General features: G+C 46.9%; 1 protein-coding gene across 1 annotated transcript in view; it reads right to left on the reverse strand.

Annotated features, from left to right (window-relative positions):
- Window positions 1-2,313: 2,313 nt before the first annotated feature.
- The window catches only part of kiaa1549la (KIAA1549-like a), a gene marked incomplete at both ends in the record, with an annotated part of 57,557 nt that continues 32,845 nt past the window's right edge, over window positions 2,314-27,025 (reverse strand). Inside the window, 14 exons of the mRNA XM_084477889.1 lie at window positions 2,314-2,343; window positions 2,802-2,956; window positions 4,028-4,161; window positions 6,504-6,601; window positions 6,801-6,972; window positions 7,864-8,120; window positions 9,301-9,430; window positions 10,416-10,636; window positions 11,808-11,932; window positions 15,971-16,134; window positions 18,525-18,712; window positions 24,172-24,207; window positions 25,114-25,274; window positions 26,613-26,784. Of these exons, the coding sequence (XP_084334015.1) occupies window positions 2,314-2,343; window positions 2,802-2,956; window positions 4,028-4,161; window positions 6,504-6,601; window positions 6,801-6,972; window positions 7,864-8,120; window positions 9,301-9,430; window positions 10,416-10,636; window positions 11,808-11,932; window positions 15,971-16,134; window positions 18,525-18,712; window positions 24,172-24,207; window positions 25,114-25,274; window positions 26,613-26,784 (2,043 nt within the window). The remainder of the gene's footprint in view (window positions 2,344-2,801; window positions 2,957-4,027; window positions 4,162-6,503; window positions 6,602-6,800; window positions 6,973-7,863; window positions 8,121-9,300; window positions 9,431-10,415; window positions 10,637-11,807; window positions 11,933-15,970; window positions 16,135-18,524; window positions 18,713-24,171; window positions 24,208-25,113; window positions 25,275-26,612; window positions 26,785-27,025) is intronic.

The following is a 27,025-nucleotide window of genomic DNA, read 5'->3' on the forward strand; positions in this document are numbered from 1 at the left end:
ATTTGGTGGCTTTAATCCAAGGCACCATACAATGAAACATACTAGTACTACTGTGTTGATACATAAGAGAAATATACACTTTCTGCGACCATCTCAGCCAGAAAATTGCAGTGGCGGATAAAAACTGCGAGAGAGAGAGCGAGAGAGAGAGAGAAAGAGAGAGAGACATTGGCTCCGTGGGTAAGGAGCAGGGTCAGTCAACCCCTCCTGAAGTGCGTTTGAATAATTTACAAAGAGACCATTTTTGACCCAGCTCTGTCTGACGGATCACCGACAAACACTGTCATTATCCGATGTCGGAACGGAACCGAGCGACTAACGATATCCTCTTAAGCGATACATCGGATGAAGGTAAAATGTTAAAGACATCCTTTTTTTCTTTCTTAAATACATAAAACTAAAAAGAAAAAAGCCATTGTCATAACCAAACACAACAAAGTTATCGAGTTCTCTGCGTTGCGTATCGTTGGCCTTCATGGTGTGTGAGCGAGGGGCGGAGCACCCACAACTGTTTCTGTACAGTTATTCATTTAAAAGAATCACAAAATGAAGAAGACAAAGCACACAAATATTCCAAAGAACAGAAACAGAGTCATCTCAAGACGAAGATGTGTTTTTTTTTTTTTTAACTTCTTTTCTAGTGTTTCCCATAGGGTTTTCTTTCCCATTTTAAATTTAAAATACACATACTTTAGAAGATTTACATAGGAAATTGGTTTGATCAACAGAAGAAAAAAAAAGCACAGTTTTAAATCAGTCTGGCTTTTTTAGCCGACGTCATGGTCGATCTTATACTGACAAGCCTGGCCTTGTCTGGTCCCTATCATAAGCCCCGCCCACTTACCCCACCATCCCCCCAAGCCAAGCCCACCATACGCCCAGCCCTCATCAAAATACAAACCCAGGCGGTGGTGGAGCCCACAGCCAACGTCTGCTGTAACGATGGCAGTAACTCTACAGAGTGATGACCAAGGGTCCGGGCAAGGCCAGCGGGTCCCGGAGCTGGGCCAGGGGGTCCGGGGGCTGGGCCAAGGGGGTCTGGGGGCTGGATCAGGGGGTCCGGGGGCCCTTTGTTCCACACTGTGAAGCGTTCATGTGTGCTGGTACTGAACTGTTCCTGACCATGGCAGAAGCCCCTCCCCTTCCTGCAGACCGGAGCATCTCATAGGCTGGGCCAGGAGGAGAGGAGCGGTCCAGTCTCACACAGCACACTGCAGTCAGGTTCAGAGGTCAGAGGAGTTCTGGGGTGGAGCTAAGAGCTCAGCAGTGGGAGGGGCCCCGGCTGTGCTCTGAGGTGTTACGGGGGCGGGGCCGTCCAAGTGGTCCAGGGGCTCAGGGAGAAAAAAAAGAAACAAGAGAGACCACAGAGAGAGAGAGGGAGCGAGAGAGAGAGCTAGAGAGAGAGAGGGAGAGAGCGAGAGAGAAAGAGAGAGAAGAGAGAAAGTGAGAGAGGGAGAGAGAGAGAGAGAGAGAAAGAGAGAGAGAGAGAAGAGAGAAAGAGAGAGAGAGAAAGAGAGCTAAACAGCTAAAGAGTCAGTTATGGCTGATTATTCACATTGGTTAAAAAAGGGGATCTTGATCTCTGGATCAGGGGCCTTTAGAGGTGGCGTATTGTGGTGGTTGTTGGAGGGTGTTTGGGGTGGGTGATCAGAGAAGGGGGCAGGACCTGGGGGCAGGGGGGGGAGGGGGGGGGGGGGGCTGGGCGCTGGGGCTCTAGGCATTGTTTTTTGTTTTCAGAAGAGCGCGGCCCAGTGAGTTCTGGGGGTGTCATTGTGTCATGAGAGCTTCATGAAGTCTTCATGGTGAAGAAGAGTCCTATGGCCAAATGGACATCTGGAAGTAGAAAGTCAGAACAAAATACGCCTCTTTATACAAGCACAATGCTTACGTGTGGTCAGTAACCACGAGTAGTGGCTGTCAACCACTGAACAGTTAACCCCTAGTTCAGTGGTCCCCAACCAGTGTGGGATTCTGCTATACAAAGGTCACAGCAAAGAAAATGAGGTAGTGCAAGGTGTATTGAAAGTAGTGGCTGTACAATATTACTATTATAATGACTTTTTATAAAGTCCTTGCTTAGTTTCAATACCAAGTTTTGTGACTTTTTTGCTGCTGCGGGAAATGTTGCGAAACATAGCATATCCTTTCATATTGCATAACATCCTGGTGATAATGTGTTTATGTGCAGTTTTCTGCCATTGAGGTTATCCCATTGTTTGAAAATGTCTCACACATTATATAACGTCAGAGCAGCAGATGTGAAAAATGACCCACCGAGAAAGCAGCTGTTTATGCCGAGCAAACAGCTGGACTTCAGCAGATCGTCTCCAGGTGGCGGGAGTTCTGGCCAGAGAGGAGAGCTCGGTCAGTCACGTATCGCATGCTTGCTAATCGTTTAGGCATGCGTGAAATGGCTTGTGTATGTGTTGGAGTGTGTATGTGTTTCTATGTTGGTGTTTATAAGTATTTTGCAAGCGTTGTGTTTGTGTGAGTGTGTGTGTGTGTGTGTGTGTGTGTGTGTGCGTGCGCATCTTTTTTTGTGTGAGAGCCTCTGCATTTGTGTGTGTTTGGGTATGTGTTTGTGTGTGTGTGTGTGTGAGTGTGTGTGTGTGTGTGTACGCGTGCATGTGCACGTGTGGGTGTGTTTGTTGGTGTGAGACTCTTTGCGTTTGTGTGGTTTTTGGGTATGCGCGTGTGAGTCTGTGAGTGTTCACGTGTGTGCGTTCACACACGTGTAGTGTGTGTGTGTGTGTGTGTGTGTGTGTGTGTGTGTGTGTGTGTGTGTGTGCAGTGGTGCTCACGGGGGTGTCGCTCCACTGGCGCGGGAGGTCTTCCTGCTCGGGGGGGTAGGACATCCAGGAGGGGCTCCGGTAGGAGGCGGGCGGAGACATGACGTAGTAGTCCGAATAACCCGGGCGATTGGCGGATATGGCGTAGACCGCGGTCATTGGATTCCCTGCGAGGCAAAAGACGACGCAGCGTCAATGTAAATGGTAAATGGAGTGCATTTATATAGCACTTTTAGCCAAAGCGCCAATTTACAATATTGCCTGACATTCACCGATTCACGCACACACTCACACACCGACGGCGGAGTGAACCAGGCGAGGCGACAGCCAGCTCGTGGGGAGCAGATAGGGTGAGGTGCCTCGCTCAGGGACACCTCGACACTCACAGCTAGGAGGAGCCGGGGATCGGACTAGCAACCTTGCGGTTACCAGCCGACCCGCTCTACCTCCTGAGCTACTGCCGCCCCAATGTGGGGAAAACGAGGGCTAGAGAGAGGACAGGAAGAAGGCCCTCTCCGCCCCTTTCTGTCAGGAGTCAATGTCAAGAAGAGGTTCTGCTCCCGCCACGCCCTAACCGCCGCAGACAGGGATCACGGCGTGATGGATGACGTTTGTGGCCGCGCTGCGACTTTAAAATGTCCTCCGCCATAACTCACACATGGCATCCCACATCCTGCTCCAAAAAGCACCAGTCAGTGTTGTGGTGTGCATTTTTAAATTTGGGGAGACAGCAGACACAAGCGCTTACTGTCCGCTTCATCCTCATTCAATCAATAGTCCAAGATCATGTTTGAGTGCTTTATCTGTGCCACCAACCACCAACAGCTCTTCTGCTGATCAACACCGCCCTCTATTGGTCAATCTGTTACCTAGTGTTTAATCGCGGAACCAGCAGTCCCGCTATGCCGTAGCAGAACAGAGCTTGGGCCCGGAAACCAAAATATCAAAGGGGCGAGGGTTTTGCTTTTTTGTTACAGAGATATTCTACCAAAGGAGGAAACTACATTGTGTGAAGGGATGAAGCTTGTGTTCGCCGCCAGCCAATTAAGCGTTTATAGATGCCTGCCTCCAGCAACATGATTGGTCGAAACAAAAATTATGCGAAAGAAAGTGAGAGAGCCTGATAGCTGCTGTCAGACTCTAGAGTATTCAAGATGTGAGACTACCTGCTGTTCAGGGTCAATGTGGTTCTGAAGGAAGACAGATACAAACACACACACACACACACACATACACACCTGAGTAGCTGCTAATGGACTGGTCAACCGTGACAGCAGGAAAGGGGGTGCGGGACAGTGGTTGGTAGGGGCCACCGTTGTGCTGCTCAGAGGCCTCTGTCACGCGGGGTTTCAAACTCACATCTGGAGTGGATCTGTCCAGAGGAGAGAACAAAAACATTTAACCAGATATAATGCAAGGAATGATATACAAATACAATACAAGAAAGTCCCATCATATTTATGTCAATGAGTGTTGATGATATAGCGGCTGTGGTAATTTATCTTTCATCTCTCAGAGGAACACCTGCCCTCCATTATCAATGATAACTGTATGCTATCGACTTCTCTTGCTTTCAATGATCATTGATATGACTCCATGATAGTGCTTATTGTCCTTATCTTGTACACACATTCGCACACAGGTGAATGATCTTAAAGTGATGGATATCAGAAATCACACGTTTTTACAGTCAATCGATTTCCTTCTATTTTTTTAAAGCCGATATAATGGGTGGAGTCTATTTTCACTCCTGGCTACGTAACGAAGCAAGTGAACAATCACTGTACACTTCTACTTAGACGACAGTGAAGCAGAATGGAGCTAATGTGCTTTGAACTTTGGGGAACTACAATAAACAGCAAGAATTGAATGTATTCCATCTGTAATGGCATGTGTACATATACATAATAAAGGTGCTGCGTTCTCATAGGGTCAAAACACTGCCTGAAGAGAGCACATTGCTGTCTAGTCTTCAAGGGCGATCAGTGTCTCAGATGTTCTGAACACAACGTGGACTGGGCGTCTGATCACTGGCTTTGAGACGAAGAGAGACGACCCAGCCACCAGGTGCGATTTTATGGCCCGGCTGCATTCTAAATGCACTGTGCACTCTCCAGCATGCCTAATGAAGGACAGCCCAAACACTGCAGTCTGACCACCAGCCAAAGGTCACCCACCAGATAACACAAGCTGGCCGTTTGGTCAAAAAATAATCCACTCTATTTTAGAACCACGGTTGGCAAATTGGAACCAAGTGCAAATTGGAATTCATCATCATTTCCTATTCTTATCCCGCTAAAATCCCTGGGCTGTTACGCGATAGATCCACGGTTTGTCCACTAGGGGGCAGACTTCCCCTGCCACAAAATGTGAACCAGAAACTAAGGGCTGACGACTGACTGGGAAGTCATCCGTCACTGCAGTGGTGCTGAAGTGCACGTGGTGCTGGCGGTGGACGCCAAGGCAACAGCACTATAGATGAGGAAGCTCTGGAGATCAAACGATATGCGGCCTCACGTATGGGCTTGGATCCAAGAACTTAATGAAAGATGAAGAAGGGGAGAGCGAGAGAGAGCGAGAGAGAGAGAGAGAGAGAGAGAGAGAGAGAGAGAGAGAAAGAGAGAGAGAGAGAGAGAAAGGGAGGGGAGAGAGAGGGGGAGAAAGAGAGAGCATAAAGAGAAAGAGAGAGAGAGAGAGAGAGAGAGATAAAGGGGAAGAGGGGTAGGGAAGACTGAGAGAGAGGGAGAGAGCTGACAGAGGACAACAAAAGGCACCAAGCCGCGGTTCTGTGGAGAACAAGTCTGTGTTTTAAGTACAAATCAGAGCCCCACTGGCTCATAGTCATAGCAACAAAAATATCCCATAAAGACAGTGAGTGACAGCCTCCAGATGCAGCATTGGCAGCCATTAAATACAACCATTAGGGCATGTGTGTTTGTGTGCACTTAAGACGACGCTGCACTCGCTGTCATTTGATATAAACTACAATGAATCTTAAATGAGACCATAAGGCGGGCCGTACATTTTCTGCTCACTCGCAGTCTTTCATTCATTGGGCGGTCCCGTATTGTGAAGCCAGGACCTGTAAGGCCAGTCCGAACGCACAGTGACGCAGTATCACAACAACACACACCAAGGACAATGTCATTAGCGGCACTGCATCATGCTTGTCAAGTCGTGTTCGGCTGTACAGGAACAGTCCAATCGGGTAATTGTGGATGGCATAGGCTAATGAATCCATTAGGTGACTCCATTACACAATTTTCAACGTGCATAAATACCACTGGCAGGGGAAGCAACAGTGGGAGTTAATCCAGCGGCAGGATAGAGCGGACCCACTGAAACAACGCTGAGACTCCACCCCTTGTTGTATTTCCATGATTGCTGATTGCCGAAGAGCTTCTTCACCTCGTCAAGCACTTATAAAACAGTAGAACCTTCCAGTAATGGCTTTTCATCGAGTGGGGCTATCTGTGTTAAAGTCACATTTCTGTAGGTTGAGGTATTTAAAGTTTTGGCATAGTGTTCTTATGTGTGTGTGTGTGTGTGTGTGTGTGTGTGTGTGAGTGTGTGTGTGAGTGTGTGAGAGTGAGCGTGAGCGTGAGCGTGAGTGAGTGAGTGTGCACATGTGTGAGTGTGAGTGTGCGTGTGTGTGTGTGCGTGTGTGTGCGTGTGTGTGAGTGTGCGTGTGTGTGAGTGTGTTGCAGGTCCTACCGCCTCACGGACGTCCCCGGGGGTGGTCCGGGTCGCGAGGGGATCAGTGGAGGGGGAGACCCGATGCCCATGTCAGGGAGCTGAGTGAACCTGAAACCCTGCAGCGGCCACAACAGAACAAACACACACAAATTAATTCATAACAATAAAAACATCCGTCCGATGAGCGGGTTGGTCCTGAAACGTGCGACTCAAATATCCCGAGCTCAGCACATTTTGTCTGATGAAACGCATGGCGTTGTAGTAAGGCATAGCTCACACTGATTGACACATAAACGGATGGTGCACCGCACTGACCGGTTTTGGCAGGCTACATTGGTGCATGTCCCCGTAGCCGGGCGCGCTCCTCTGGCGCCCCCCGCAGGGCTGGTTCATGGTGCCGGGGGCGCTGGTCACCCCCCCGCAGTAGGGGGCGGTGTGGGCCGGGTTGTACGCGCTGTGGGCGTGGGGGTTGTAGCGATGGTGGCTGCTGTTGTAGGGGCATAGAGAGATGGTTATACACACACACAACACACACACACACACACACCATCCAGTTCGGGTGGTGCGTAGAGCTCAGCATAGCAGCGCTGAATTTCTTCCCTGACATCCAGAACACTGTGGTCCCTACCCACATTGTTTATATCACCCCATGGTGTAAAATGGAAATAATGTAGACGTGAAGTTCTTAAGGAGACAACTCATGATGCAAAGCCCTTTCACATCAAAGCCGTGCATCAAACAGCAGCGGTCTGTGTCTGCAGCGTTTGCTATAAAGGCACTGTTGGAATGGGGCTTCTGGTTCTTGCGATACAGGCTGCATTAAAAGCACTGTCTGTATATGCAGCATTCTATCAGCGTCAGACTCAACTCAGCCTCAACTCTCAGCAATATGACGATGAAGGCCGTCGGGTGTGTGTGTGTGTGTGTGTGTGTGTGTGCGTGTGTGTGTGTGTGTTCCCTCGGTCTGAACTGAAGCAGCACACACAGACTGGAGATGCGTTTCTTTCAGCGTAGGCGTGCACTCGTGGTCAGTATGATTGGATTGCAAAAAATATATATAGTTTGCATTCCGCAGTTATCCCACAGTCATGATGCGAACCGGCTGCTCTCGCCTACGTGAAGAGTACCAGAGTGAACAAAAGACATCCCGCTCACGCAGCATACGGGTTTGGGTCTGGCGAACCATAGGACCCTGATGCAGCTCTGTTAAAGAGGAGCGGCATCACTGTCCACAGACACGACTCGTCCAGGACCTCTCCCGGCTGCACCAGCCGAGTGGGTGGTTGTGTGGTTGTGTGGTTTTTGTGTTGTCGCGCTGTTTGTCGCGACACACGTCAACCACACAACACAAGCCTTTTTTTTCTGGGCGGCGATTCACCTTGTCGGTGGCGACGGGGGGTCGTGGTCCGGGGGGCCTAGGCTGAAGGCGTTGCCTAGCAACATGTGCATCTGCGAGCGGACCTCGTCGATGGAGGGCTGGGAGCTGAGCGTGGAGGAGTCTGAGCCGCGGTGACCCTTGACCCCCAGGCTGCCGTTCCTGGTGCTGCCCGTTCCGCCGCCGCCGCCGCCGCCGCCAAAGCCCAGCGAGGTCATGAGGCGGTCCACGTTGGTCTCCTCAAACGGTTCTGCCTCTCCCTGTGTGGAGAACACACACACACACACACACACACGCACGCACGCACACGGAAACAAACACACACACACACACACAAAGATGCATACATATTAGTTTTCCTGAGTCAAGGTGACTTGGAATCATAAGCAAGTTAAGAGCCACACATCAACAAGAATGATGCATTATATTCACAATAATCATACATATGAGACCAGTTGTATAGTGCACAATACAAAGCTAATTCCATAGCACAGCCAATAAGAAGGTACAACATATACAACATACCGAACCACTGATGCACTGCAGTTACACACACACACACACACACACACACACACACACACACACACACACACACACACACACACACACACACACACACACACACACGCCTGCACCTAAAGTCAGAACACTTACATTATATACACATGGCCACACACACATACGGTCAAACTCACACACCACTTGAGGCATTTTGAATTGATCAGCATATTCAAGGCTATTAACGAGCTATCAAGTTTCCAATTTAAATGTGTGAATAGGCAGTAATCATATTCAAGCTCATTTAAATTCAGCTAAGACCCATGGTTGCTGCGCGCACTACTGCAGTAGGAGAGAGAGCGCGAGAGAGAGAGTAAGATAGAGAGAGAGAGTGAGACTGCGTTCCCCTGGCTTCTCTTGATCGTTCCTATATAATTTCCTTTTGTTGCCGGCCTTGCCATCTGTCTGACAATCTTCCCCCTCTTTAACCAATTTCCCTCTCTTTTTCCCTCTAATCTTTTTGATGTTTCCACTTTTTCTGTGGGCTGCAGCTTTTTCAAAAGTTTGAAGAGAGGTTCTTTAATTATAATTTACTGGGTCTCAAATCGAGGTGCTTCAAGAGTTAATGTCAGCGAGGGAGAGGGACTCAGAAAGAGAGCCTGAAGGAGAGAGACAGACAGAGAGAGAGAGAGGAAGGGAGGTTGAGGTTTAACTTTATCCTTTGAGATTGAAAAGATACATTGCTCATTTTATATGCAAAGTGCATCCGAGAGAAAGACACAAAGAAACGAACCGAGAAACAAATAACAATCATCCGCGATTCCACCCATCCACGCAGCTGTCCGTCCATCCATCCAACCATCCATCCATGATCGGGCTGTCCGGCTGTACCGTGCGTGGACCCACCCGCCCAGCCCTGCATCCCTCTAGAGCGCTCACGTCGTAGCCGTTGTTGCGGATGCCCCTGCGCGAGCGCTCCCGCAGCACCAGCAGGTCCATCTCCGTCTCCACCGGGCTGGCGCTGCTCAGGGACTGACGGCTCCAGTAGGCCGGCTCCCGGTGGGAGTACCTGTGGGGTGGAGGCAACGCACACGGCCAGCATTCAGCTACGCTGCCTTGACCCGACTGCGTGTGAGTGATGGGACGTTTGCACCACAATAGAGCCATTCCACCGTGGTGGGCGGACGGACTTGGTGTTGCTCATAAGGCTGAATTTGTTTAATTAATGTCATCGGTTGTGAACATCTGTGTTTGTCCTACGATGGGATCTCTTTGAAAGGGGGCTGGTGTCGTCCATGTTTGAAGGATCATAATACCAGCATTATCAGTGCAATGATTAAAAAGTGTTGAACAATATTATATTGTTCATGTTATTGATGATATATACTGTATATATATAATCGGATAGTATTGTGCAGTAGGCAATATTGATCCAATATTTTGATTCACACACACACACAGTCAGCATGTGCACACGCAGATACACACGCACGCACACTCACGCACATGCATGCACACGCACACACACCTACACACTCACACACCAACACACAGACAAACACACACACTCACACTCACACTCACACGCATTCACATGCACGCACACCAACACAACAACACATACACACACACACACACACACTGCTGTTGCGTCTTCTTCTCCATCGGTGTCTTTTTCTCCATCTTCACCGCCACCCACCACGTACAAGCCACACGCCAAGTCTAGCACCAGTGAGCTAACAGTATCACCATCACACATTGCGGATGATCAGGCACGTTACCATGGCGACGAATTTCAAATGTGCTCGCAACTTATTTTTTTAACTTTAGTTATCAGAGACCCAATGAACCTTGGCATACTAAATAAACCATTGCTGTGGGCTTTTGTATGATAAAAGGTGTCTCTGCTGCTATATTTTATGGAAGAATTCAACATTTAAGACATTTTGCAAATATGGTGACCCCCCAAAAATCATCTCACAAGAACTGAGAACAGTCACGACAAACATGATTTTTTCACGATGAACTCTGACCTGGAACGCCAGGGACCTTACCCTTTATGGCATCCGGCAAAGGAGGCCCGTTTCTCCTCCGCCGTCATGGGCTCCTTGAGCCCGTTGTCGTGGCGACCGTGCCTGGCGTCCCGCTGGGCGTGGGCATGGCTGCCGCTGCCGGAGAGCGAGAACTCCCCGTAGCCCTTCCTCCTGGCCTTCTGACGCAGCTTGTTCCTGTAGTGCTCGATGTCAGACTTCTGCTTCAGCCCGCTGTGATTGGCCTGCAACGCACACACACACACACACACACACACACACGCACACACACACACACACACACACACACGCACATGCACGCACACACACACGCACACAGACACACACGCATATGCACACACACACGTAAACACACACGCACACGCACACACACACACACACACACACACACACACAGGCCGTAGGAAGCATTATTGATACGTGTGGAGCAGACCATAATGTGGGCTCTGGGGGGGACCTCTCCAATATTCAGAATGTCACAATACAACATCATTCTGCTGCATATAGACCTTTCACATGTCTTAGCGATTCCAGCAGGCCATGAAAGGGCCATGTAGAACCCAATATCAAGGTGTGATGCTTCGGAGACAGTATGTGTGCACTTCCATGCGGTTTGGAAAGATTTTGTGTGGTCGACAGCATTTTGATATCATTTTTCACTCAGAAATTTTATTTTGGTGGGGGGTACAAAAATAGAATTTCTTAAAGTGTGGGAGGGGGGAAATGTCCCTGGTAGGCATGGAGGAAGCACGAGGCACATCATTGCTTCGCAGGGATTATGCAAACGAGATTCAGCCAAAGGTTTAGGAAAAAATGGAAGAAAACTTTGAAGCCGAAGGAGACTACACACCCCAACACAATCCCAGCGTCACATATGCTAATGTCAGCGCTTATAATCTCTGGTAGGTTGACAAATTGCTTCACATTTAATCTTCAAAGAAAACACCTAGAGCTAATGCTGGCTCTGTGTGTGTGTGTGTGTGTGTGTGTTTGTTAGCACACAATAAGTAGACATACACACTATGTATATATGTCCCACAAGTACGTCCGAGCCTTTGTTACTGAGATGGACTCACCGCTCTCACACGGCACTCTCACAGGACACGGTCTACTCTCATGTTCCCCTCACTATCATTTTGTTAGAAAATGAACTAAACTATGATTATGGTTATCATTATTTTGTGTCATTTTATTTTTATTTTTTGGAAACATGGTCGAATGACACATAATAAGATGTCGAGAAACAAAACAATGACATTTTTTTTACAAAAAAATAAAGCTAACTTCACGTCAGGCGGGACCCTTTTCCACCGCCATCCCTTCCCCCACACCCACCCACCGACCTGTAACCCAGTCTCTGGGGTCCTGAACCCACAGGGCCTTGTTGGAGCTCACCTCCCCGTTGACGACCACAGAGTCCTGGCTGTGGGAGGACGAGGAGGGGTAGGAGTAGGTGGGCTGGGCCGTCATGGGCTTGATGGTGATCAGACGCAGGGAGCCCGAGTGGTCTTCATAAGGATCTGGGGGGGGCAGGGGGGCGGGCGGGGGTGGGTGGTCACAGGTAGGTACAAACTCGGTTAAGGCAAGGCAAAGCAAGGCAACTTTATTTATATAGCACTTTTCATACACAAGGCAGACTCAAAGTGCTTCACAGATAAACATTGTCATACAATAAAAGAAGTAAAAGTAAGTAAAAGAAAGAAAAAAGTAAGTAAAAGAAAAAAAAAAAAAAAAGTAAAATAGATAAAATAGAAAAAAAAAAGAAGCATTTTAGAAAGCATTTTAAGATCAACAGTCTCTGATATCCACGTCGGGACTCCAACCTGACCTAAAGGAACTTGGTCCTTATCCATGTCGGGACTCTAACCTGACCTAAAGGAACTTGGTCCTTATCCATGTCGGGACTCTAACCCAGATTCTAGGACTCTAACCCACACTAACTCTGGTATCAGATCATGTATCTCTCTGGTAAAAATAGAAAATAAAGGCAAAGTTAGTAATACAATAAAAAATAGAAAATAGAATAGAAAATAAAGGCAAAGTTAAAAAAGCATTGTAGATTTAAGATTTAGCAGAAAGCTAAAGCAAACATAAAAGTCTTCAGTTTTGTTTTAAAAGCTGTCAGAGTTGGGGCAAGTTTTAAGTCCTGAGTTTATTCCAGCTATTTGTTGCATAGTAACTAAATCCTGCTTCCCCATGTTTCGTGTTGACTCTGGGGATAATTAACAGATAAACAGAGACCAGAAGATTAACAGATCTTCTGGTCTCAGAAGATCTTAGTGTGTAACCACACGGACCATCGGTCTTGGAGCTTGGAGACACAGGGACAATCGAGTGAGTTTGTGTGTGCGTTTGTGTGTTTAAGTGTAAGTGTGTGTGTGTGTGTGTGTGCGTGTGTGTTTAAGTGTAGGTACAGGTAGGTACAAACTCGGTTATCCGCACGGACCATCAGTCTTGGAGCTTGGAGACACAGGGACAATTGAGTGAGTTTGTGTGTGTGTGTCTGCGTGAGTGTGTGCGTGTATACCTTCTCATTTATTTGCAGGTTCGATGGTCTTTGTTTGAAGGACAAGAATAGCCTGAACAGTATTGTGAAGGTGTGCTCCAAAATAATAATAAGTTCGGCAGAAAGACTTATTTTCCCTTTGGGAGAAGCGCGTGGTCCAAAAAGCTAAAAAAATAGTTGACCAAAATGACCACATCCTCTCCCCAGAATTCAGATTAATGCCTTCAGGCCGGCGCTTTGTAGCACCACTCAGGAAAACAAAGCATTACTCAAAGTCTTTCATCCCGTCTGCTGTCATGCTTTTAAACCTCGACAGTAGTCTTTGGAATGAACATTTGTAACAGTTTGTTGCTTGGGTATCATTGTCTCAAACTTATTTATTATTTATTTAATTATTTGGATCATTGGTCTAAAATTCGAACAGTATACTCCTTGCCCAGCCCATTGTGTTCTCTCTGACGTACTCCTGTGTCTTGTCTCTTGTCTGTGTGTACATTTTGTTTAGTCTGTGGACTGCTGAATTGAATTGCCCTCTGGGATAAATAAAGTTGTTTGAATTGAATTGAATTTGAACAAGTGTTTGTGTGTGTGCGTGTTTAAGTGTGTGTGTTTGTGTTTGTTTGTGTGTGTGTGTGTGTGTGTGCATGCGTGTGTGTGTGTGCTTCTGCTGGGAAATGCAGAGCGGAGAGAGAGAGCGGGAGATAGAGAGCGAGGAGAATGAGAGAGCAAGGGAGAGAGAGAAAGAGAGAGAGAGAGAGCATGAACGTGTGCAGAGCTGTGATTGTGGTCCCGGTGTCGCTGACTCATTGCCTGGCTGATATCACATGGCAGAGCGCCTCATTGAAGACTTTAATGGCTTCTGGTTAGCTCCCCACTGAGCCATGCTGCTCAGAAAAGAGAACACAACTCCAAGAGCACTGGAACTTTTCCCTCTCATGCCTAACTAGTCCTTTGTGCAGAGTGTTGGTCAGGTTAAAGGGTGGTGTTGTATGGTGCTAAGAGCTGCTCTTCTCATCCCATTCTCATGACATTTCTAACTAGGAATTACTGCTGACCCTGACACCATCAGTACCACTTTGGTCACTCACCATTCTGAGCAGCTTTGCATGACGTGCAACCTGCGCTGATCTTATGAAATGATCTCAAATAATGTCATCGGTATCACCTTGCAATTAGGGTACATTAATGACTCATTAATTAACATTAGTTACATACAGTTAGTATTTAGTTTTAACCCTTATTATATAGCATTAGCATAGCCGTCAGGGTAAGGGGTAGTGGGTTAGGGTTAGGGTTAGGGTTTGTATTGTAGTTATTGTTAGTGAAAGGTACTCTTAGTAGTGTACTTAGTAGTGTATAAGTAGGTCAGGATTAACCCAAACCATATTCAATAATGTATAAATCAATACCTTGATTAACATGAACAACAATAACTTGATTAACATTAATACCATTAATACTATACATGAACAGAATTAGTCAATTATTACAAGACCATTAGTGTACTGTCAATTAACGGTAAGTTAACGGTTAGGTAATGATACTAATATAATAATATTAGTATCATTAGTATCATCATAATAATAATGCTTAACGATTAATTAATTTATCCTTATTGTAAATTGTTACCATGTAATTGTATTGTCACATCAGGTAGAAAAGTAGGATAGTTGATAGAGATAAAAATATAGACATAAAAAGAGACTTAGAGAGAAACTTGAGATTTAGCTCTGACTTTTTGCCCTCCTAAACATGGCTGACGATGGTGATCACACGGGTAATGTCTCGGGGCCGGACGGGTCTCTAGTGTTAACTAATCCCTCTCATCATTGTCATGCAGGGATATTCCGCCAAGCGGGGGAAAGCTGGGGAGGAGGTTCTTAGGAGAGACTTCGCCAGAGGAGAGATTAAAAGGTGGCTGATAAGAAGCTGCTAATGTGGCAGCTTAAAATGGACGTCACACCAGTCGTTCTGCTTATAAAACGCTGCCAAGAGGTCATGCATACAAGGTCAAAGGTACAGGGAAAGCAATGGGTTCAAACATCAACGAAGGGTATATAAATGACAATTATTTCTTATTCCATTGTATACCATGAACTCAATCTGAAATGAATCATGAGAGACTTCTGCTTTGTAAACCTGCCTCACTTAGTTTTCTTACACTTTCTTGTATAAAATCTCTTGCCTCTTCTTTGACCTTATACATTCTGTGGGTGTTGCGGAAGTAGAATACAAGGTTTAAACTAGAATTAAAAAATGTGTTAGTGGATGGATGGTATTATTATTCAGACACTTGGTTGTGGACAATAATTTGCACCAATGTGCAGCAATAGGGGCATAATGCAGGCATTAACAACATCTATCTGAAAGAGATCTGTGTATTTATGGATGTGAACAGTAGGTGGATAAGGGTATAATTTCATGTTGTCATTAAAGACAAAGTGAAAAAATGGCCATGAGCATGGGATAAACTGTATCGACCATGCAATTTGGTCATTCGAGGATTTGATTACATTGTGCATAAACTAGGCCTGAGCGACGCGGGGGATTCATGTCAACATGATATATACACGGACGAGATGCAATGCCAAGTGGATCCGTCAATAAAATGTTTTTTTCCTTGAAATGTTTTGCCATACTTTGCTGAAGTATATAACACGGCGCTCTGCTAAAAGTAAACTCGGCCCGGTCTCGTCTGGAGTCTGATTTGCAAGCGCAGCGATCGATGAAAGCGTTGGATGTTTTATAAAAGCCAAGCCCAAACCTTTCGATCTGTTGTGCCACATCTCCTGTTACCTGTTACTCTGCTACTGTCCTCCTGTTCGCCCACTAAATCTCAGTCCTCCCTCCCTGCACCGCCCTCTTTCTCCTCCTTCTCGGAAGCAACTTCCACCTCTACCTTCCAATACTCCCCTTCCCCACTAGTAGCATCTTCTGTCTCCGTCTCTCTCCCTTCTACCTTCCCTAATCTCACCCCCCCCCCCGCCCCTCCTCCCCGTCCCCTCAGAGCTAACACACACTGATCCTTCCACACCCCCCCCCCCCCCCTCACCGTTATTGCCTCTCTTGTAGAGCTCGTCCTTGCCATTTGTCTTGATGCTGCTGCCGACGACGCTGCCCGCTGTGACGGTCCTGCGCGTCGATGACGACTTGCCCGTGTTCAGCTTCCCGGAGCCACCGCTCGACATGGAGCCGCCCTCATCGCTCGGCAACCGCCTGCCCGTCGCCATGGCAACACAGGGAAGAGGAGATGGGAGACGGGCGAGGAGAGGAGGAGGATGAGAGGAGAGGTAAAGGGAGAGGCAGAGACGCAAAAGGAGATTAGGGGGCGATTTGTTTGTACGTGTAGGAAAGGATTTGAGATTTTGCACACGTGCACTTAAATGCACACGCAAGTCACAAACACACGCGCACGCGCACGCACACACACACACACACACACACACTCACACACACACACAAATAGCCCCAGGCCATGTATTTTGTCACAGGTGGTGCGGTCTGGATCACAACCACACACACACCCACAAACAAACACACACACACACACACACACACAGCCAGGGGCTATCAGATTGGAAGGTGGAACGTCTGCATCACGCACACACACACACACACACACGTCTGTCAACTGACAGACATGTGTGTAAAAAGTGTGTGCGTTAGGGATGTTGTTTCAGCGATTAAAAAAACATTGGCGAGCAAAGCACGGATTACCATGTGTTGCACATCGAGACAAACAATTAGAGGGCTGTTTGAGTGAGGATAGGTCACATAGGTAGGTCACATCCTGTTTGTCTGCCCCCCACCCCCCATTGCTGTATTAGTTTGGATACTCCTTCTGAGAAATTATCTCACTGCAATTAATCTCTTTCCCTCTCTTTATCCCTCTCTTTCTCTCTCTATCTCGTTCTGTCTCTCTGTCTCTCTCTCTCTGTCCCTTACCTCTCTCGCCCATTCTTGGAATAAGACCTATTTCCATTCCACCTCTTGTTGCGCTGTTGTGTACATTTGGTAACATTTGGTACTTAGCGTTTTTTTAAATCCTTTATTTGTTGAAAGGATGATGTCGTTCAACCATGCTATTCCTGTGCTAGCCCTATGGCTAACCACTGTATTCCTATGTGCACACTGCATAGCCTTTCCCCCCAAACGATTCAATTGCGAGTCCATTTTGTAAGCTGATTATGTTACAATGCACACAACAAAGCTCTCTACAGCCATTTACACGTTCACTGTTCCGCTTAATGCCTCCCATGGCACGACTTTTAGCCATGCTTATGAATATGCATGGCTTGGTCAACCACTAAAACAAAAAAAGGCAATAGATCATTCTTTTAGTGGTTTATAAATATATGAAAATATATTGGAATTCAGTTTGACCTTGACTGTGTTTTTCTCAAACACGTTCTCCCTATGGGTGTGTGTGTGCATGTGTGGGCGCATGTGTGTGTGTGTGTGTGTGTGTGTGTGTGTGTGTGTGTGTGTGTGTGTGTGTGTGTGTGTGTGCATGTGTGTTTGTGTTTGTGTGTGAATTGAGGCTGTTGATTACATCATTATTAATAAACATTTATGCCTTATTTACTTTTCTATTCTGCTGATTGTTGCCTCTGGTCATCACTAGTCATTGGAAACTGACAACAGGCTCTGGAAATGATCTGAAAATGGGCCAGGGGTTGAACATCGAAGAGCTATAAACTAAAGTGCACTCCTGTTTAATGCAAGCATTCCCATTTGCTCCTCGAACAGCAAGCTATTCCAATTTCACCCGTTCACTGGAACAAGTGCATCGTTATTATACCGGCTAACTGATAGCTTCTTAGCTAAACGAATGGGACAAACACAACACAAATACATTGAATGCCAGTGAGCCTAACCCGTCTGATGCTAGGGATGGGAGCCTTGCTCGTGTGATCTCACGGCAGGTATGTATGTAAGTATGTAAGTATGTAAAGGCTTCGTTATGGTTCCACGTTGATGCAACGCAAAGACCACGCAGTCGCTTCGACGCAGCCGGAAACCTGTTTTGGTTCTGCATCGGGTTTACGTCGGGTTAACATTAGCGGACGTTTCACAGCCATTGCTGCTGCGTAAGGTTACAAAAAAGTCATCTGCAGACTTGGAGAGGTACGTGGCGAGTTGTCAGACTCTCAAGTGTGTGGATCACTCTATGTGGGCTGATGTCAAACACGAGTTGCAGAGACAAAGCCCAGTTTTGCGTTCCAGATCTTGTTGAATGAATTCGACAGCTGCTAGCAAAATCCATGACAATGGTTTTTCACTTGCTAACTAAACACAGCACAAGCCTTTCAGAGAACGTAGACATGTCGAACATAGAGGATTTCAGAAACGATGAATATGCAGAACACAGAGGATTCCAGAGACATGTAGAACATTTACATGTTGAAGAGTTCAGAGGTCGTAGATACTTAAAACAGAGAAGATTTCAGAGACCATAGATATGTATAACAGAACCTTTCAGAGGCATTTATATACAGTACATATATGTATATATAACACATACATGTTCAAAGAATAAAACTAACAATCAGAATAAAAAGTCCACTAAAATAAGCATCACAGATAAACACTCAGATCATCCCTACCCTCCTTTGTGCATGTCAGTGGACGAAGGCCTCTTATTGGCTGTCCCGTCCTGGTAGCCCTTCCTTTCCAATGACAATGGAGCATCCCGCGCTGGGAGGGCCAGCAACAGCGTTTCCTTGGTAACAGAGGTGGTTTCATCTCCGGGCCGACCAATGTGCTTCTTGGCGTAGTCAAAACCTTGGACCGGCTGTAAAAGTCAGAACAGAATGATCAGAGGTCACCTCATTACGGATTAAAGCCTCAACGACTTTTGGACATCAAACATCTCAAACATCCACCCAAGTAACACACCCATGTATACCTCACTCGTGATTTTTTAGAATGCATTTTCAGAGGATGTAATTCAACAAATGTTCTCATGCCATGACATGAACACACAAATAATCCCGCAGTAATACATCAGCACATTCTTTGCATCGTTGATGAGAAAAGCAAACGCTGCATGAACTAATATTGAATACTAATCGACGAAACACTGGCATGCAGCCGCAATACAAATGTTGCTGTTGTGAAGAGGTCAGCTGCGCATGGAATTACAACGGCATAGCAATAACGACGCTTTGTAGCTTAACACAGAATGATTGAGGCTGACAAGAAGAGACAACGTTTCTGCCAAGGCACAAAATTGAAGTTAATTGTCAGCAGAAAAGCTAAACATCTCTCTCACTTTAGTTAGCCTCCTCACTTCACAAAACAAATGATATGGATTTTATATTCCCTGGAGCCCTCTTTGTATTAAGACTATCAATTAAATATGAAGGCAAAACAAATCACAACACTGAGGAACAGGGAGGTGCTTTTTCCTCTGGTTGTCTGGTTGGCACTTTTCTACTACGGAACGGTGGCACACGAGCAGGGGAGACAGCAAACAGAACACAACAGCCTGCGTGTGTGTGTGTGTGTGTGTGTGTGTGTGTGTGTGTGTGTGTTAGTGTGTGTGTGGTGTGTAGGGGGGTGGGGGGAAGACTTCATCAGGCAGTCAATTGGTTTGACATCTGCTGTGACCGGACTTTTCTTAGAATGTCAGCGCCTCAGTGTCACTTCGCTCCGCACCGTGAGAGCACTATTCGGTTTGAATACGGCAGCACACGAAAAGGCTTTTTTATTTTCTTTGCCATCATGGTTTAATATTTGGAGGAGAAATTCCAAATCACTTTCCACTACTACTTGGGGGCATTTGGGCGGATATAGTGCGTAGTGATTAGGACTGTTTTGACAGCGGAATGGCTGGTCATCCCCAATACTAATCTCCACAGCTTTGAGAGTTTCAGACCGACTCCAAAGCCGGCATCTTCTTCCATCATCCAGACGGGTCTATTATAGTGAACACAACATGGCCGCCTGCATACTAAGAGAAACGTGCTTGTGCAAAGCCATCCTGGGTGGAGATAACGCTAATAGGAGGACCTTATCAGTCTGCAAACACAGGTTTGTCATGAAAAAATAAATGGGCAGCTCACCGAGTCAGGGGTATTAGTACATGAATTAATAAATCATTTCAGAGGCGTCCGACAATGTGTCACGCATCAAATCGTCCAGGGCCACAGTCTGTTACTTTGTGTTGCTAAATTATCTGCAATTCATATCCAGATGAAAGGGAGTGAGAAAGAGACGGCCAGCAGGGTAGGGAGGGAAGGGAGGAGAGAGGGGATTTAAGTTACACAACAAAAGTGGAGGAAGAAACCCAGATTTCAGATCTTTAAGGCCCACCATAAAAGGCGTTGTGAAACATCCGATGATGCATGTTCAATTCCCAGTGTGTGCGTGTGAAGATATGTCGGCGTTAACGAGAGTTAAAAATGTATAAGTCATCCATTCCACTATCTCCTCTGTCTGCTCTCTCTCATGCCGCCCGAGGGCTAGTCTATGTGGCTCAGAGAGAGCACGTGCACACACACACACACACACACACACACACACATATAAGTGTGTGCGTGCGCATGGTTGTGCATGTGTTTGTGTGTGTGTGTGTGTGTGTGTGTACATGTGTGTGTCTCATACTGACGTACATGATGTACATTAACAGTTCAGACCCTAGCCTGGTAGAAATGAATGGAGCAGGGTGACATTGATTGCATACGATGTTCACAGGTTTAGTGTGTGCGTGTGTGTGTGTGTGTTTGGGGTGGGTGAGGGGACAAGGCTGAGACAGTGGGTTGTACTGAGTGTTATGTGCCGGTCTAAATATAGCCAGTGACCAAAAGGCATTAGATATTATGGATTATTGAGTAGTGAACACACATGAGGGCGTGACACAATGGACCTCCCGTTTTATAAAGGCATGACACGATCTTCCCCTTCCCGTCATTACACCGGGGGTCACGCCTCGGTGACCCCCCGCTGGCCGGGACCGTATGGATCAACCAAAAGGTGCTGACATTCACCTTGAAACAAAGGAGAAGCACACTGCGACATTCCTTCACAAAAGCTTAGGCCAGTCATTTTCAATCATTGGCTTCAAAGGTGCTGCAGGTACGTTTTTTTTTTTTACTAAATACATTTCTCATTTCTCTATAATTGAGAAGTGTTGCATTTCACGCACCCATGATTGTCAAGCAAGATTAATTCCCCAAACAATCAACCTTTTTGTCGTCTCTCTCGCCCTTGCTTACAATTTCCATCCAGCTTTCTCACTTTTCTTTTCTCATATCATGCTTTTCCCTCAAAGATGCTTGCTCTCCCCTCATCTCCCTCCTCCTCTCTCTCTCTCTCTCTCTCTCTCCCTCTCTCTCTCTCTCTCTCTCTCTCTCGCCCCCTAAGTCCCACTGACAAGAGTGTTGACTTAATAAATGGCCGTCTTTCACCCCGGCTTGAAGGGCTCTGGCTGGATGATGAAGACCGCAGAGGGGGACCTCACGCTGGGGGGGGGCCTCACACTGGGGGGGGGCCTCACACTGGGGGGGGGGGGGGCAGGATGGGGAAGATGTATCTATCTCCCTGTCAGGAGACGGACGGAGGGCCGTGTCGGGGGCTCATCTCATACCCTGATGGAGCGAATGAGCAATGGGGAGAGGGGAAGAGGAGGGGAGAAGGGGAGGGAGGGAGCGAGAAGGACAGAGGGCGAGAGAGCAAGAGAGAGAGAGAGGGGGGGAGAGAGAGAGAGAGCAAGAGAGAGAGAGAGAGAGAGGGAGAGAGAGAGAGAGCAAGAGAGAGAGAGAGAGAGAGGGGGGGGAGAGGGGGAGAGAGAGAGAGATGGCAGGCAATTCAGAAGCAAATTACACTGCTGTCCTTATTTTATTTATTAATTATTTTTTATCTGACTTGTGTGCAGACCGAAGCCTCAGCGCTGCTGGTCTAATTTTAACACCCTAGCAACAGCAGCAGCACTTGGTGAGGGACAGCAGATGGACCGTGTGTGTGTGTGTGTGTGTGTGTGTGTGTGTGTGTGTGTGTGTGTGTGCCTGGCTCCCCTGTGGTCGTATTGATACATATTCAGTGCAAGTGGATCTGGAGGACAGCAGCAGCAGGAGCACTCCACACACTTCTGTCCTATAAGGACAGCTGGGGAGTTGGAAGGGGTGGGTGTGTGTGTGTGTGTGTGTGTGTGTGTGTGTGTGTGTGTGTGTGTGTGTGTGTGTGTGTGTGTGCGTTTGTGTTTGCGTATGTGTCCGTGTCAGGGGCCGATTTCCCCTGCTTCATATAGCACTCCCGACGAGACCGTGTGCTCTGAGCTTAAGGCTCTCGCTTAGCGATTCATCCTCATCTTCACACATGCAGCGCAGTCATGTATTTCATATCACATCGATTTATGATGAAGGCAAAAAGTCCCCCCCCCCCCCCCCCCCCCCCCCCCGATGGGGCCGGCCAGGGTGTTTGAGAAGGGCCGGGGCCACCTAATGCCTGAACACACATGCAGACCTACGATAAACCTCCGCAATTGATCTGCAGCTTAAGGCTGTCCTGGCTGATAACCTGTTTGGCTGGCACTAGTTGATTAGCAGATCACTAAACACACAGGTACACGCACACGCACGCACGCACACACGCACACACAGGCAGAGATCAACTTAGATCAACTGTTCTAAGAGAAGCCAACAGTACTTGTAGGTATGCATCAGTGTGTGATGAGTGGAGCGTAAACACAGTCTCACTGCGCCGTTTACAAGTGCTTGGGTTAAGCCGTCCTTTAATATATGATACCGCCTCCCTCAAAAGACAAGAAGCATAAACCTTTACAAGCCAAAACAAAACTTAACGTAGCCCCAGCAAAATGTTCTGTGGATTGAGTTGGCAGGGTGTGTGTGTGTGCGTGTGTGTGTCTATGTGTTGGGGAATGGGGTCTAGTTTGCAAGCAGTGAGCAATAAAAGAAAAACTCACTACCATGCACATTTAGCACTCAACCGTGTTTATGCACCAGTGTAAATAATCCAAATGTATCTGCAGCACCACACAATTCCAATGACCTGTCAACACACACACACACACACACACACACACACACACACACACACACACACACACACACACACACACACACACACACAGCCGAGGCTCTGCATAGTGGGGCATATCCACATATCGGGTGACATTTTGTGTCACATCCATTACAAATGGCCTCCTTGGATTTGTTCTGGAAACCACTTTAGTGGGTATCTTGTTGTTGTTGTTGTTGTTGTTGTTGTTGTTGTTGTTGCACTGTTTAACAGGAGCATCGAGGTGTAGCTGTTTCAACAAGTTTGTAGCAAATCTCTTGGGTTGTGCCCACTGCAAACCGAATTCAAAAACTAAATATCTAGTTGTGTTCACATTATTATATATTATATTATAGACATTATTTCCTTCTGCTTCGGCGCTCTATCCCGGGAACCGGATGAATCCGCGAAGCTCATGTTTTATTTGCTCCGGCATATGTGTCCCCCCCCCCGCCATCACGTTCGAGTCAACACAGATGCATTGTGGTCCGCACCCATTGATAACACCCTATTGAAATCAAACCGAGAGGGACTAACATGCATTTGCAGAGCGGTCTGGAGATGTCAGGCTAGGGATGACCAGGAACACACACACACACACACACACACACACACACACACACACACACACACACACACACACACACACACACACACACACACACAGCATCAAATGTCTGTTTGAGTACTTTGTATTTGGCATCATCCGCCATTCCTAACCTCCTGCCCCTTTCTCTTCCTGCCCCCTTTTCCTCTCTCTTTACCGCACCAATGAGGACGATGACAAATGCTGTGTCCACAAAATGACGGCCGCATGCAGGAATTCACCCTGCGACAATCAAGGAGCAGCGCAGGCATGCATACATAAATAGCAAAGAAGCGAATCCCGCCAAGAATCCAGACTGATAACAACCTGACACACTGCGCGCACACACACACACACACACACACACACAAGCAGAGCCATAGTCATTGGGTGAGTCAGTCCTCCGGTCTGTCGGTTAAACCTTCACGAGTCGCTACGTTGGTCTTTTACAGTATAGTGCGACCGTATCAAGTCAATGGTGTTCATTCACAAAGTCATTTTGGCATCGGATCGTTAGTCATCGTGTCATTTCGTCTGTCAGTTGAGCTCATGGGTCATGGGGTTAATTAAGTCAGTTAGTCAGTCAGTCAGTTAGTCAGTCAGCAGGGGACATCATCACCACCACACCCATCACTCCATTGATGTACCTGATGGTGGTAACTGCCTTCCCTTCGATACGACGTCTAGACGAGGAGAGAGGTGAATGGGGGAGTATTAGTAGGGAAGAGTGGAATAGGATGGAGCAGTAGCCGGCTAGCTGGTGAGCTAGCCTCTCTATCTGGGGTTTCACAACCAATGGTTGCTACTCAACTCGTGGAAACCGTGTTGCGAAGAAGCAAGGATGTTTTTTTTTCCGGAAACATCATGTTAATCTGAACTTTTCTGTCGGGATTCAACCTCAATTAGGCCGTTTTAGTCAAAACATTATTTTTTTTTATAGTAAACTGTCTGATTTAGACACACTTGCAGCATGTTGTGCCCTTTTCAGTCCTCACGCCCGATTGGTCATTACAGTAAGCATGATTACCGCTGACCACGGACCATTGAGCAGGCAGGGGAACAAGTGGCTCGGGCCATGGTGAACATGATGTCATTATTCCCACTGTCCTCCGTTGGCCTCTTGAAGAAACACAAACAATCGCTTCCCCCCAAAACAATAAGTAGTAGTTAAAGTTATGGTTACCTTAATAGTGATTGGAATATACTATTACTATTACTGTCACTATCAATAGGACTAATACAAATATCATAATGATGGTAATAGCTTAGTCACAGTTGTACAGTAATATAAATAACATATAAAAAAAAAAGTTATAGTATATAGTGATAGATCAGGGGTGGTAAACTCTGTGCAGGGGCCATATCCCAAAATTGAGGCAAATTAGCGCACAGCCCTCACGTAGCAGCACGTTTACAGTGCATGCTGGGACTTGTAGTTCAGCGCACCACGGGGAGTTAAAGAAGAAGGCCAAAATGAACGCCATTTGGCCGAGGGCCTGATTTGGCTCCCAGGCCTTGTGTTTGACACACGTCTCCTAGATATGATAAATAGCGATGGTCATTTATCAACAGGTGGAGGTGGTTGTCACCTTGGAGCGAGACTTGAAGGTCCTGAAGGCGCTGGTCTTGAAGATGACCCGGTTCCTCTTGCAGAGGATGAAGGCCACCATGCCCAACACCACCAGCAGCAGCACCACCGGGGTCAGCACCGCCAGGAGCCACAGGTTACCGGGAGGAGTCTTCACTACAGCTACACACACACACACACGCACACGCAGGCATGGGCAGCAGACACACACACACGCACGCACGCATGGGCAGCACACACACACACGCACGCACGCACACAGGCATGGGCAGCACACACACACACACACACACATGCACAAAGACAATTCAATTACATGATTTGAATTTATCATTTGAACTGGTGATAAAAAGCACTTTGTGACTTCTTGCCTGTGGAAGGTGCAATACAAATAAACTTGACTCACTAACTGGTGATGACAACAAATATTTTTAGCATTTTATTCCAATTTATTTAAATTGGAATAAAAAAAAAATAGAGAGAGAGAGAGGGAGAGAGAGAGACAGAGAGAGCGAGAGACGGGGAGAAGAGGCGGTTTTAAAATATGAAGAGAAAAATAGGAAAGAACAACAGTGGGAAATTGCAAAGGAAAGTGAGTTATATTGCTCCTGTTCCCCTACAGCAGCCGCTGAACAAATTTCCCCTGGGTTTCTCCTCTAGTCATTCATTTATTCAAATACTTATATACAAACCTCTACCTGAACGTCGGTGTGTCTGATACCCGAGTCTAACCAAAAAAGTGTTCTTGTGGACCTACTGTGTTTAACGTTAGGACTTCAAACCCACAACGTCGCACGCCCAAATGTCTCTGTTGGATTAAACCACTTCTTAAAAGACCCAATAGATATACTTAACAAATTCAATACAAATTCAATTTTCCCCCCTCTCACCGTTTTCCTCCAAAATGATTTGAAAGGATTGCAGCCAATCAGAGGTAGTCAACGCTGTGCTGCTTACTATGGATATCCCCTGAAGCCCCATGCAATTCATCATTGTATTCTACAAGACTATTTCAGCATTATATTCGCTGTCTGGCTGTAATCTCACCTATGGGACAGAAGGCTATTTATTTTCTGTGAGCAGCTAACCCTAACTAACTTGCAGTGTTGTGTTCTGCAAGTTGATGATTTATTGCAGTTTGGGGATTTTCTTATTTTGACGATGTAAATACCATTCTGACCAAATAAATCATGCTTGTCTAATGATAGAAGAAGATGTCAGTCCCTGATTTTATTCAACTGAACACTGGGAAGACTCAACTATATATTCACGTGGTTTTACTTGTTTTTGTGAAACAACTTTAGACACTAAGAAAAGCGGTACTTAAATCCAATGCATTATTATTATGATTATTGTTATTATTCTTTTTCTTAATTGTACTTGAATAACGAAGATATTCATTGCAACATTAAGGAGATTCATGTCAGTGTGAACATATGGGCGACCTTCAAAAACACAAAAATGAGTACGAAATCCAAAGCCAAAACAGCTTCAGCTTACGTTCGGCCTGTACTTGTACAAAGTAGCCCAGGGTCAGGGCCATGGTCTGGGAGTCCAGGGTGCTCAGGGTCTTGGCGGCCGCCGTGCCCAGGATGGGCTCCCCGTTGAGCTGGGCGTAGTAGGTCATCTCCGCCGGGTTCTTGGGTCCCGCCAGGCGACGCATGCTCACCATCTGGACAGAGTGGTGGGTGGTTCGGTGGGTGGGTGGATGGGGGGGGGGGGGGGGGGGATGGACGGACGGACGAGATACACTGCGTTCAGCATCAGATCCATGCACGCTAACCTCCCTCGACGGAACAGGGACGGTCCCTGCGAGGGATGCGCTCACAAATTCCACATCCTGTGTTTCCGGCGGATGCTTTGATACGGGCGAGCCGATGCTGTAGCGACAGCTACACTGACGGAGCGCGCTG

Source organism: Micromesistius poutassou, assembly GCF_964030765.1.
Source record: "Micromesistius poutassou genome assembly, chromosome: 13".
Classification (NCBI taxonomy): domain Eukaryota; kingdom Metazoa; phylum Chordata; class Actinopteri; order Gadiformes; family Gadidae; genus Micromesistius; species Micromesistius poutassou.